General features: G+C 35.9%; 1 protein-coding gene across 1 annotated transcript in view; it reads left to right on the top strand.

Moving 5' to 3' along the window:
- The window catches only part of dlx2a (distal-less homeobox 2a), an 82,918-nt gene extending 68,681 nt beyond the window's left edge, over positions 1 to 14,237 (top strand). The window contains exons 2-4 of the mRNA XM_061971636.2: positions 8,621 to 9,009; positions 12,782 to 12,966; positions 13,032 to 14,237. Of these exons, the coding sequence (XP_061827620.2) occupies positions 8,621 to 9,009; positions 12,782 to 12,966; positions 13,032 to 13,364 (907 nt within the window). The 3' untranslated portion in view covers positions 13,365 to 14,237. The remainder of the gene's footprint in view (positions 1 to 8,620; positions 9,010 to 12,781; positions 12,967 to 13,031) is intronic.
- The last annotated feature ends 895 nt before the right edge of the window (positions 14,238 to 15,132 follow it).

Here is a 15,132-nt window from a genome sequence, read left to right as displayed (position 1 = left end):
CACCAGACTGTATCTCACAGCACACTAGTGTGCCGCGGCACAGTGGTTGAAAAACACTGGGATAGAGGATCCTACTGCTCACTTGAAGTGGAGCCCCGTATAGCAACACACACAGCACACTTCTATTGTATTAATCTGCTGTGGTTTAGACTGTGCACCTGGTATTAAAATACGGGGGGAAATAAAAAATATCCTATTTAGGGGCTGCAGTGCATGCTGTGCACTGCAATAATGTACACAAGACAAGTTATTTTCTTAAAAAGTTGCATTCAAAACTTAACACGCAATTTGATTCAAAAACATGATTAAAATGTAGACAATGTTACCATATGTGTAGTCTCCAAGAACATAAGGCATAAAAGTCCACTGAATTATTGAAAACAGACAAAGCAGTGTGTGTGCATTTAATGCCTCACAACAAGAACAAAGAAAGAAAAACATATTTTTAGGTATATCAGCTACACCTGCATTCACATCTAAGTCATTTGTTAATAAAGTCCAGTTTTCATTTATTATTTATGGTCTGAGAGTAATGGTTGTAGTATTGTAGAAAGCCAATATCAATGATCTAATATGATGAAAATATGTCTGTCTGGAATTAAATAGTTAATTAAGTAATTAATAAATGATTAATCATCAAATTAATTATTTAATTGATGAATTATTGACAATGATGGTAATAATAATAAACCCATTTTATTTAAAGGGGGCTTTTCAAAAACTCAGATGCTCTACAGCAAGGGTATCAAACTCTGGCCCGCGGGCCAAATTTGGCCCGCCGTGTAATTTTACTTGGCCCTTGAGACGATATCAAATTAACACTCGAGCTGGCCCGCCGATTATACACAGCGGCGGTGCCGCGGTAACACCGCATTCACCGTTAATTCTCATACTTGCCAACCCTCCCGGGAGACTCCCATATTTCAGCCCCCGCTAATTGGTGGTAGCGGGGGGTGTATTTTGTAGCGTCTCGGAAGAGTTAGTGCTGCAAAGGGTTCTGGGTATTTGTTCTGTTGTGTTTATGTTGTGTTACGGTCCGGATGTTCTCCCGAAATGTGTTTGTCATTCTTGTTTGGTGTGGATTCACAGTGTGGCGTATATTTCAAACAGTGTTAAAGTTGTTTATTCGGCCACCCTCGGTGTAACCTGTATCGCTGTTGATTTTGCATGTCACTATAAAGTTATATAAGCCTTGCTTGTTCAATATTCAATGCAAAACTTGTTTGGGTCCCTATTAAAAGGTTAATTTGGTCAACTTTGGCCCGCGGCTTTGTTCAGTTTTAAATTTTGGCCCACTCTGTATTTGAGTTTGACAACCCTGCTCTACAGATTTAAAAAAAAAAAAAAAAAGCAAATATAACTCTAAAAATAAAGGTGTTTTTTTTAATGAATTTATTTATTACCAATACTATTTTATTTTAGGGTGCTTTTCAAAAACTCAAAGACGTTTTACAGAATTAAAATTTTTTTTTTTAAATACGTATATGAAATAGCGATCAATAACAGTAAAAAAAATACTTTAAAAAATAGTAAATTAATTATAATATTAATAATAATACATTTTATTTATAGAATTATTTTTAAAAACTCAAAGACGCTTCACTGGGTAAAAATAAATACGAGTGTGTGAAATATTTATTGTAAAAGTAAAAAAAAATTACAAATAATCAATTAATTTAAAAAAAAAGGAATCTATGATCGAATGACATTAACAATAATAATAATTTATATTTAAAGAGCATTTTATAAAAATGGTGTAAATTAGAGAATATAAAAGTTTTAAAAAAAATTACTAAACATATTGAAAAAAACATGTTTAAATAAATGAATAATAATAATAATAATAATAATACAGTCACGCACACACACTCACAAAAATAACTTCATAAAAAGTGGAGGTAAAACTTTTCTTTTGTTGTTCAGACAAATTATGGCGCCACCCTCTGGCAGCTAGCGGTATTGCTCTTCATTAAGCCAGCTATCTTTTGTTTTTACAGTATTATTTATTTAGCACAGATTGTGCAAACATGTAGACATGCAATCATATAAAGGTATATAGAAGGGAAGACACACTGAAAATGTTTGTTTGTTTCTATTTCAAACAATCCCAGCAGGCACAAGTCACTAAAACAAGGTTGAGAACTTGTCAAAGTAAGGTCCTGACGTCGAACCACTCCAACCCAACGTTGGAACAACATGCTTTTTGACAACGTTTAATCAATGTTGGCTTCTGACCTTGATTTGACCTTTGATATTTTGGTCATTTTACAACCAATATTTTACAATACAAATACAACATTGAAACAACATGCTTTCAGACAACGTTTATTCAATGTCAGGTTGTGACCTTGATTTGACCGTTGATATTTGGTGATTTCCAAGACAACAACGTTGATCCAACGTTGGACATCAATGTTGTCTCCGTTTGCAAATACAGCTATTTTGCCACCTTGTTTCAAAGTCACTTTTAAAGGACGTGTATTGTTCAACGTTGTTTCAATGTCTTGTGCCCGCTGGGATATAAGTACGTCAGTTATTTACCAAAAAGTCTCCAATAACACCGGGAAAAAGTTGTTAGATTTGTTCCTAAAGTCACCAAGATGATTTGGAAAGTCGCCAAGTTGGCAACGCTCCAATGTCAATACAAGCGAAGGACATTGTCGTGTATTATATTTATATAGCGCTTTTCTCTAGTGACTCAAAGCGCCTTTACACAGTGAAACCCAATATCTAAGTTACATTTAAAGCAGTGTGGGTGGCACTGGGTAAAGTGTCTTGCCCAAAGACACAACGGCAGTGACTAGGATGGCGGAAGCTGGGATCGAACCTGGTACCCTCAAGTTGCTGGCACGGCCACTCTTCCAACCGAGCTATACCTTCCCTTCTTACATCTTGTTTGTACCACTTCAACTTTTTTATTTTAACCATGGAGTATTCTCATAACATAAACAATTACTGAGTTTTATTTTGGAATCTGGTTGGCGATAGAACAGTTCAGACCTGGGCAAAATAGGGCCCGTGGGCCACATGCGGCCCATTAAGATTTTCAAACCGGCCCGCTGGACGTTCTATATCATTTTTTAGACCTTTAAAATGAAAAGTGTATTTGCCATTATGATGTGCAGTGATGTTTTTAAATGCCTAAGTCTTGAACTATAGAAAGTATTTCAATGGTTGAAATCTGCACTTTTGAGTGTTCTAGGAGTTATTAGGGTAATTTAGGTCACAGCAGCTCAGACCAGGAACAAAGCAGAGTGGGCGGGGTTTGTTTTCAGAGCAGCCAGCCCCAAACACATGTGTCAGGAACGGAAGCAAATATTTACAATACATTTCTACATAAAAGTGATAATATATCACATTGTAGGTGTTTATTACACTTTGCATTCATATTTTGCTGTTTGTTACATTTTTGTTGTGTTTTGCTTGATTGTAAAAGATACACAACTATGGAGGAGCTGGTCTGAGAAGAAAAATATGTTCATATGTTGTCAAATATGTTCATATGTTGTCAATATTCAGTGTTTTATTGTTCATAGTTAATATTAACAATATTATGCTAGACCCACTCGACGTCCATTGCATCCGGTCTCCCCTAGAGTGGGGAGGGGAGGGGGGGGGGGGGGGGGGGGTCACCCACATCTGCGGTCCTGCTGGCCCCACCATGGACTGGACTTTCACAATATCATGTTAGATCTACTATGGACTGGACTTTCACACTATTATGTTAGATCTACTATGGACTGGACTTTCACACTATTATGTTAGATCCACTATGGACTGGACTTTCACAATATTATGTTAGATCTACTATGGACTGGACTTTCACAATATTATGTTACATCCACTATGGACTGGACTTTCACAATATTATGTTAGATCCACTATGGACTGGACTTTCACAATATTATGTTAGATCTACTATGGACTGGACTCTCACACTATTATGTTAGATCCACTATGGACTGGACTTTCACAATATTATGTTAGATCCACTATGGACTGGACTTTCACAATATTATGCTAGATCCACTATGGACTGGACTCTCACACTATTAACTAGATCCACTATGGACTGGACTCTCACACTATTATGTTAGATCCACTATGGACTGTACTTTCACAATATTATGTTAGATCTACTATGGACTGGACTTTCACAATATTATGTTAGATTCACTATGGACTGTACTTTCACAATATTATGTTAGATCTACTATGGACTGGACTTTCACAATATCATGTTAGATCTACTATGGACTGGACTTTCACACTATTATGTTAGATCTACTATGGACTGGACTTTCACAGTATTATGTTAGATCCACTATGGACTGGACTTTCACAATATTATGTTAGATCCACTATGGACTGGAATTTCACAATATTATGTTAGATCCACTATGGACTGGACTTTCACAATATTATGTTAGATCTACTATGGACTGGACTTTCACGCTATTATGTTAGATCCACTATGGACTGCACTTTCACGCTATTATGTTAGATCCACTATGCACTGGACTCTCAATATTATGTTAGATCCACTATGGACTGGACTCTCAATATTATGTTAGATCCACTATGGACTGGACTCTCACACTATTATGTTAGATCTACTATGGACTGGACTCTCAATATTATGTTAGATCCACTATGGACTGGACTCTCACACTATTATGTTAGATCCACTATGGACTGGACTTTCACAATATTATGCTAGACCCACTCGATGTCCATTGCATCCGGTCTCCCCTTGTGATTTAGGGCTATATAAATAAACATTGATTGATACTGTACAGCAGATTTTTACAGTAAATATCATTTATACACACATACACTTTGCCCCCCCCCCCCCGGACACATTTTTTCTCTCAATGTGTCAAAATTTTTGCACAGGTCTGGAACAGAGGGTATACCAATTGCTTGACTGGCAGCGTCAAGAGCCAATGAAATGTGAGGTGGCACACAGGGGGGGCCAACTAAATCCCAGGGGTTTGTCACAGTAGCTCCGCCCATACTTGCCAACCTTGAGACCTCCGATTTCGGGAGGTGGGGGGCGTGGCCGGGGGTGGGGCGGAGCGTGGTTAAGAGGGGAGGAGTATATTGACAGCTAGAATTCACAAACTTGCATAAATAAATCTTAAGGAATATAACATAACTTGGCTTCTGAGAGCTTCAAAATGTAATTAATAAAATGCTAAAGTTGTTGATAAACAAGCAATTATTTTAATAATTAAATATGGTCATTTTAAATGAATTATTATGATAATTTAAAATTAATTATTTCAAATATGTTTATTTTAATGTATAATTCTATGGCTGGATGTAATAAGGAGTCAGAAAAAATACAAATAAAAATACAATTAATTTTGATATTTTTAGCAAAATATAGTAAACATTTATTTTTTTTTATTTTTTTTAATTAATAAATATATTTATTTTTAGGTAAGATAAACATAATAATACAATTTATCCCTAGTCTGGATGATTTAGTTCTTGTCACCCTGTTGTCCAGAGCCGGCCCAAGGCATAAGCGTACTAAGCGCTTGCTTAGGGCCCCGCGGCCACCAGGGGGCCCCCAAAAGCAATTAACAAAAAAATCTTATTTTTAATTTTTTGCATGTACGAGTCTGACTGATGATTTCTAAATGATCAAAGATATATTATTGTACAAAAACACAATTTTAGGTCAACAGAGTGCTGCTGCTGATCTAGGCTTAGTGATTCTTCCTGCCTCTCTTTAAATGTAAAGCTGCCTCTGCTGCACCTGTGACGTTTGCCGCCTGCTATGGCGTCACATTAGTGCCAAAAATCCGAGCGCATAAAAACTGTTATCATGCGCTGATTCTCCACTTCGTGCGCGCGCGCGACACCCTTTTGCGCGCGTGTGGTGCCTTTTTGCGCGCGCGCCGTCTCGGTCTGTGCGCTGTCATGTTTCGTTTTGGCACTTTGGGGGCGGGTATGCTTAGACGGCCCCTTCTTTCTGATTGGTCAGGCGAAACGCTCAGAGCCAATCAGAAGTATAGCAGGGCGGGTCATCGTCAATATGTATCAAGATTGTTATAGGCGCAAAGTTTTCACTTCTTCTTGAACATTTGTTGTCTAATTTATGGAATTTCTTTTGATTCAGCCATAAAATAAATGAAATAATCTTTGAATTTTGTTTTTAAAATGTTAAAAATAGCCTTTTAATAATGTATTCTGAAACAGTTTAAAATAATCAGAGAACTGACTATCTGACCCTACACAACTTTGTTGCACAATTAAGTCTTTTTTTTTTATAGCGAAAGAGGTAATTTCAACAGGTGCAGCATCCTATGTCATATCTACATGTAATAAGATTTGTAACAAGGCAAACCGTTTGTAAATTGGTTGAAAATCGAGCAAGTTATGGTAATTTAATTGGTACATGTACTAATTAAATTACCATAACTTGCTTTAACATCAATGTAATGATTGAGGCTAGCTGTCCGAGGTAAGATGGCTACAACGTTGCTACGCTGGAGAATGATTGGTCATATGAAAAATGCTCAGAGCCAATCAGAAAGGAGGGGCTGTCTAAGCATACCTGCCCCCAAAGTGCCAAAAAAAAAATGACAGCGCGAGGAGAGATGCCAGGAGTACACAGAGAGTGCACAGACCGAGACGGCGCGCGCGCAGAAAGGCACCGCGCGCGCGCAAAAAGACACCACGCGCGCGCAAAAAGACACCACGCGCGTGCAAAAGGGTGTCGCGCGCGCACAAAGTGGAGAATCAGCGCCACACCTAGTGTGTGTGTGTGACAATCATTGGTACTTTAATTTTTTTTACTTTATAACAGTTTTTATGCGCTTGGATTTTTGGCACTAATGTGACGCCATATCTTTCCTCTCAGATTCAGACAGGACTGAGCAGGTGATCAGAGGACCACTGTCTATTAAGGAGAACTTTTCATTCCCCAAACGGCATGATGGCCGAAGTTTTCATTATCATTATACCTACAGACAGCTAGTCAATGGGGAAAAAGTCAAGCGTAGCTGGCTGACTTATTCAAGAAGTAAAGATGCAGTCTATTGCTTTTGCTGCAAATTATTTTCCAAAAAGTCCTTAAACCTGGCAGCCGAGGGACAGCGGGATTGGGTCAACATAGGTGCACTGCTGAAACAGCATGAAAACAGTGAAGATCATTGTAGCAACATGGTGAAATGGAAGGATTTTGCCTTGCGTCTTTCAAAGGGGAAAACTATTGATGAATTTAACTTCAGTAGACTGCGCTCTCTTTGTACAAAGTAAACATTAAATATGAACAATTAACTAAAAATGTAAACTAGTAATTAAAGACTAATATGTACAAGACTGATGAGACAAGATGACACTTTTACTGTAAATACAAAGCTTTATCACTTGGACTGTTCAACCCCAGGCCACTCTTGTAGCTGAATGTTTTCTACATTTTAAGATTAGGAACCATATGTGGCACTCTGGACATCATTCGTTCATTCATTGGTATTATTTATGTTCTTAACTGGGCCACCCCCATATCTTTATAAATGACATGTCATTTGTAAAGACATGCCAGGCTGACAATAGGATAATGTAAACAACACTGCCAGAGCCGCAATGAGTTTATAGTAGGTGTGTGAATGATCAACAATCAATATTATTGGCAGAAATAGAGGGCCCCAAAATCAAATTTTGCTTAGGGCCCCATGGAGGCTTGGGCCGGCACTGCTGTTGTCCTCCAGTCTTGAAAAAAGGCTGTCCTCACTCAGGTCCGCATGGAGCTGGAGGGGGCGTGGCCTCCAGCTCCGGCTGAAAATCGGGAGATTTTCGAGAGAATATTTGTCCCGGGAGGTTTTCGGGAGAGGCGATGAATTTCGGGAGTCTCCCGGAAAATTCGGGAGGGTTGGCAAGTATGGCTCCGCCACTGGTTAAGAGGATATTTAGAATAAATAGGACAAGCGGTAGAAAAACGGATGGATGGAGTACCATACTAAAACAGGCCATAAGAGTGAATAAACGAAAAGAACATATTTAAATTAAGTAAATATTCAAAATGTGTGAAATATTCAAAAAGTGTCATATATTTTTGAGGTAGTTTATTCTCACCTAAACAAGAAAAAAGACGTGTAATGCAGGTTTTGACCACACAGGGACGCTGTTGCTTTTGAAAACCTGCCCTTGACCGCAGCCTGTAAAACCTTCTTTCATTTTAATTTGGGGCACGGATTTATTTATTTATTTTAATTTAGTGCACGGATTTATTTTGTATTATTATCTTGCAAGCCCGTGGTTGATTGTGCGTAATCCACACTATTTATGAGATGATGCTGTATTTTCAAACATCGTGTTCAAAAGACACGCTGAGTGGATGGACGAGCCTGCGTGGGCCTCCTTGGCACTAATAAATAAAGGACTCTCTTTTTTTTTCTGATCCACGGAGATGTTTTGGTGTGAAAGCAAAAAAAAAAAAAAAGTGTAGGGAGGAAAGAGCAGGAAGTCGTCAGCTCCGATCATTGGCTGCCTGACGCGCGCGCACTCCCTCATAAACCCGCTGCCGTGCGCGCACCGTGGCAGATAATCACGGCCACCGTGCGGGGAACACGCCTCTCTTTTCCACTCGGGGATGCTTCTTTTCTAGACCTTTTTACGTGCAGAAGATGACGGGAGTTTTCGACAACCTCAGCGCTGACATGCACTCCGCCCAGATGACGTCCAGCAGCTACCACGGCCTGCACAAGTCGCAGGAGTCCACCCAGATGACGTCCAGCAGCTACCACGGCCTGCACAAGTCGCAGGAGTCCCCCACCTTGCCGGTGTCCACGGCCACGGACAGCAGCTACTACAACAGCCCGCAGCCCGGACACGCATGCGCGGGATCGCCCTTCGGCCCGCTGGGCTCCTTCCAGTACCACGGCGGCGCCCTGCAGTACCAGCCCAAGTCTTACGACGTGCAGGCGGGCTTTGACTCGTCTTACGCGGGCTACGGCTCGTATGGACCCAACTCCTCACCCGCCCCCACTGAGACAGGTAATGGACTGAAAAGCCAAAGTATGCTCATATAAAATAGTAAAATGACATATAGTTGTCATCTGTGTGACAAAGAGGATGAAAAAAAAGTACAAATGTAAGGAAAAAAAGAGAAAAAATACGTAAAGTAATGACTAAAACCTAAAATTATGATACCAATAACTATAAATAATACACGTTGTCACTTATAACGCAAGGCTGACACCAAACAAAATATGTTTGTAGCTTTTTTTTCTTTTTTTTTAACAAAAAAATAATAATAATAATTAGACTTTTCATGTGTCAATTTTTTTTTCAGCTTTTTTCTCATTACATTAGGTCTTTTTTGCTATTGTTCCACATTGTTATTGTTGTTTTTTTTCGACAACACACACACACAAAAAGCAATTTATGAGTTTCTAGTTTTCGGTTAAATTTTGGAGTTATTTTTTATGCAATCCATTTTTGGGGGGTTATAAGGGTATTATTATAACTAAATTTCTGGGTTTTCAAAACGATAATATTTTAATACTAATAACTATAAATAATACATGTTGTCACTTATAACGCAAAGATGACAATAAACAAAATATGTTTGTAGCATTTTTTTATTTATTTATTTACAAAAAAAAAAATAATAATTAGACTTTTCAAATGTATTAAATTTTTTTTCAGCTTTTTTCTCATTACATTAGGTCTTTTTTGCTATTGTTCCACATTTTTATTGTTGTTTTTTTTCCGACAACACACAAAAAAAAACAATTTATGAGTTTCTAGTTTTGGGTTAAATTTTAGAGTTATTTTTTTATGCAATCCATTTTTGGGGGGTTAGAAGGGTATTATTTTAACCAAATTTCTAGGTTTTCAAAACGATAATATTTTAATACTAATAACTATGAATAATACATGTTTCACTTATAACGCAAAGCTGACACTAAACAAAATATGTTTGTAGCATTTTTTTATTTTTTTTTACCAAAAAAATAAAATAAAAAGGGGAATGTCTACCACATAATTAGACTTTTCAAATTTTGTGTCAAATTTTTTCAGCTTTTTTCTCATTACATTACATCTTTTTTGCTCTTGTTCCTTTTTTTATTGTTGGGATTTTTTTTCGACAACACACACTATAACTCCAATAATTTTTGGAGTTATTTTTTTTGAAGAGCAATCCATTTTGGGGGGGTTATAAGGGTATTAAAATGTAAGGAAAAAAGAGCAAAAAGACGTAAGGTAACCTAATATGTTGATACTTATAACTATGAATGATACATGTTGTCACTTGTAACGCAAAGCTGACGCTAAACAAAATATGTTTGTAGGTTTTTGGTTTTTTTTACCAAAAAAAAAAAAAAAGAGGAAAATGTCCCCCCACATAATCAGACTTTTCAACAACACACACTAAAAAAATGCAATTTATGAGTTTCTCGTGTTGGGTTAAATTTTGAAGGTATTTTTTATGAAGAGCAATCCATTTTTGGGGGGTTATAAGGGTATTATTTTAACTCAATTTCTGGGTTTTCAAAACGATAAGATTTTAATACCAATAACTATAAATAACACATGTTGTCACTTATAACTCAAAGCTGACACTAAACAAAATATGTTTGTAGCATTTTTTTTATTTTTTTTACCAAAGAAAAAAGGGAAATGTCTACCACATAATTAGACTTTTAAAATGTTGTGTCAAAATTTTTTTCAGCTTTTTTCTCATTACATTAGGTCTTTTTTGCTCTTGTTCCACATTTGTATTGTTGTGGGGTTTTTCGACAACACACACTAAAAAATGCAATTTATGAGTTTCTAGTGTTGGGTTAAATTTTACAGTTATTTTTTATGAAGAGCAATCCATTTTTGGGGGGTTATAAGGGTATTAAAATGTAAGGAAAAAACAGCAAAAAGACGTAAGATAATGACTAAAACCTAAAATGTTGGTACCAATAACAATAAATAATACATTGTGTCACTTATAACGCAAATCTGACACTAAACAAAATATGTTTGTAGCTTTGTTTTTTTTACAAAAAAAAAAAAAAAAAAAAAAGAGGAAAATATCCCCCACATAATTACACTTTTCAAATGTGTCAACATTTTTTCAGCTTTTTTCTCATTACATTAGATCTTTTTTGCTCTTGTTCCACATTTTTATTGTTGTTTTTTTTTTCAGACAACACACACTAAAAAAATGCAATTTAATAGTTTCTAGTGTTGGGTTAAAAAAATTTTATGAAGAGCAATCCAATTGTTTTTGGGTTAGAAGGGTATTATTTTAACTTAATTTCTGGGTTTTCAAAATTACAAGATTTTAATACCAATAACTATAAACAACACATGTTGTCACTTATAACGCAAACAAAATATGTTGTACCATTTTTTTTTACCAAAATTACATAATTAGACTTTTCAAATGTGCCAAATTTTTTTCAGGTTTTTTCTCATTACATTAGGTATTTGTTGCTCTTGTTCCACATTTTTATTGTTGGGATTTTGTTCGACAACACACACTAAAAAAATTGCAATTTATGAGTTGCTAGTGTTGGGTTGAATTTTGAAGGTATTTTTTATGAAAAGCAATCCATTTTGGGGGGATTATAAGGGTATTATTATAACTCAATTTCTGGGTTTTCTAAATTATGAGCCATTTTTGGATTGTTCTTCAACGAGTAAGGTAAAAGGCTTTTTTTTCTTTCTTGAAGGTAATTTTATTATGGATTCATCTCATTAACATTATTTGCAATCACCCAACATTGAGTTATCATAACTCAACTTTTGGGGTAAATAATTCAACCCGATAGTTTGGTTGGGAATAACCCAGGATTAAGTTATCATAACTCAACTTTTGGGTTAAATAATTCAACACAAAAGTCGGGTTGAAAAAAATGAACCCAAAATGTTGAGTTAAAATAATATTAATAATAATAATGAATTATTATTATTATTATTATTTTAACACAACATTTTGGGTTCATTTTTTTAATTAAAAAAATGAACCCAAAATGTTGTGTTAAAATAATAATAATAATAATTTAACTCAACAAAAGAGTTAAATTTTAACTCAACATTAAAAAAAATGAACCCAAAATGTTGAGTTAAAATAATATTAATAATAATAATGAATTATTATTATTATTATTATTTTAACACAACATTTTGGGTTCATTTTTTTAATTAAAAAAATGAACCCAAAATGTTGTGTTAAAATAATAATAATAATAATTTATTATTATTATTAATATTATTTTAACTCAAAATTTTGGGTTCATTTTTTTTAATGTTGAGTTAAAATAATAACAATTATAATAATGAATTATTATATAATAATAATTATATAATAACAACATTACCGTTTACCTTACTCGTTGAAAAACAACCCTAAAATGGCTCATAATTTAGAAAACCCAGAAATTGAGTTAAAATAATACCCTTATAATCCCCCCCCAAAATGGATTGCTCTTCATAAAAAATAACTCGAAAATTTAACCCAACACTAGAAACTCAAAAATTGCAATTTTTTAGTGTGTGTTGTCGAACAAGTGTGTTGTAACGCACTTTACATTTGTTAAAATATCAAAGTGCTACAAAGTATAAAAAAGGTAAAAATAAATAAAAATAGAAAGTTAAAATTATAATTTTAGTTATCAAATAAGGGTTTCGTCCTTTTCTGACCCAACAGTTGGGTTTTTTTTAACCCAACATTTTTTAGTGTGCACGTCGCCGCACTTTCGACACTTCTGCTCTAAATGGTCTTTGTCCAAATGGTGCGTAAAAGTAAAAATATGTGTCGCCCCTCCAGAGAAAGAAGAAAGCGAGCCAGAAATCCGGATGGTGAACGGAAAACCAAAGAAAGTCCGAAAACCTCGAACTATTTATTCCAGCTTCCAACTGGCGGCGCTGCAGAGAAGGTTCCAGAAGACGCAGTACTTGGCGCTGCCCGAGCGCGCCGAGCTGGCGGCCTCGCTGGGCCTGACGCAGACGCAGGTGAGGTTGACACGCGCGCTCCGACCCTCCGTGGGCGCGTCCTAACGTCTCCCATCACTCCGCAGGTGAAGATCTGGTTCCAAAACCGGCGCTCCAAGTTCAAGAAGCTGTGGAAGAACGGAGAAATCCCGGCGGATCAACACGTGCCCGCGAGCGAATCCCCGCCGTGCGCGTCCCCGCCGAGCGCTTGGGACTTTCCACAGACTGCAGGCATGAGCACGATGCTCCCCGGCACCGACAGCCCCCCCATCATCAGCGCGCCTCCCTCCTCCTCCTCCTCTTCCTCCTCCTCCTCCTCATTTCTGGCCAACTACTCCTGGTACTCCAACACGAACTCCCAGCACCTGCAGCCGCTGCTCCACCACAACCCCGTCATCAGCGCCGGCACGATATTCTGAAGTCAAACTCCTCATTTTTGTTGTTGTTGTCGTGCCCTTCTTTTTACGAGCGGAAGCCAAAACATGGACCTGGCGCACATACATAGATCCACAGTCTTAACACTTATTTTTGTATTTATTTATTTCGTTTCTGTCCAGGAACAAATGAACGAATGAACCACTTGTATTATAGTAAAAATAATAATAATAATAATAATAATAATTATTATTATTATTATTATTATTATTATTATTATTGTTAGTATTATTATTACAGCCGGACTTGACTTTTTCCCTGCAACAAAAAAAAGCCCATCCTTGCCCGTCATGATGTAGCTCAAGTCAACGTACGGTGCCTTTTTTCTACATTTTGTTATTGTGTGATGAATATTCAAACAGACTTTTCCTCCATCTACATACATTTTTACGAGCGGAAGCCAAAACATGGACCTGGTGCACATACATAGATCCACAGTCTTAACACTTATTTTTGTATTTATTTATTTCGTTTCTGTCCAGGAACAAATGAACGAATGAACCACTTTTATTATAGTAATAATAATTATAATTATAATAATAATAATAATAATTATTATTATTATTATTATTGTTATAATTATTATTACAGCAGGACTTGACTTTTTCCCTTCAACAAAAAAAAAGCCCATCCTTGGTCATGATGTAGCTCAAGTCAACGTACGGTGCCTTTTTTCTACATTTTGTTATTGTGTGATGAATATTCAAACAGACGTTTCCCCCATCTCCATACATTTTTACGAGAGGAAGCCAAAACATTGACCTGGCGCACATACATAGATCCACAGCATCAACACTTATTTTTGTATTTATTTATTTCGTTTCTGTCCAGGAACAAATGAACGAATTAACCACTTTTATTATAGTAATAATAATAATAATAATAATGATAATAATAATAATAATAATAATAATAATAATAATAATTATTATTATTATTATTATTATTATTATTATTATTATTATTATTATTGTTATTATTATTATTACAGCCGGACTTGACTTTTTCCCTGCAACAAAAAAAAAGCCCATCCTTGCCCGTCATGATGTAGCTTAAGTCAACTTACGGTGCCTTTTTTCTACATTTTGTTATTGTGTGATGAATATTCAAACAGACGTTTCCTCCATCTCCATAATTTTTTAGCGGAAGCCAAAACATGGACCTGGCGCACATACATAGATCCACAGTCTCAACACTTATTTTTGTATTTATTTATTTTGTTTCTGTCCAGGAACAAATGAACGAATGAACTACTTTTATTATAGTAATAATAATAATAATGATAATAATAATAATAATTATTATTATTATTATTATTATTATTGTTATTATTATTATTACAGCCGGTCTTGACTTTTTCCCTGCAACAAAAAAAAAAGCCCATCCTTGGTCATGATGTAGCTCAAGTCAACGTACGGTGCCTTTTTTCTACATTTTGTTATTGTGTGATGAATATTCAAACAGACGTTTCCTCCATCTCCATACATTTTTACGAGCGGAAGCCAAAACATGGACCTGGCGCACATATAAAAAAAATCCACAGTCTCAACACTTATTTTTGTATTTATTTATTTTGTTTATGTCCAGGAACAAATGAACGAATGAACCACTTTTATTATAGTAATAATAATAATAATAATTATTATTATTATAATAATAATAATTATTATTATTATTACAGCCGGACTTGACTTTTTCCCTGCAAAAAAAAGCTCATCCTTGCCTGTCAAGTCAACGTATGGTGCCTTTTTT

The sequence above is a fragment of the Nerophis lumbriciformis genome, linkage group LG13 (assembly GCF_033978685.3).
Source record: "Nerophis lumbriciformis linkage group LG13, RoL_Nlum_v2.1, whole genome shotgun sequence".
Taxonomy (NCBI): Eukaryota; Metazoa; Chordata; class Actinopteri; order Syngnathiformes; family Syngnathidae; genus Nerophis; species Nerophis lumbriciformis.
This window is presented reverse-complemented; position numbering and strand designations above follow the sequence as displayed.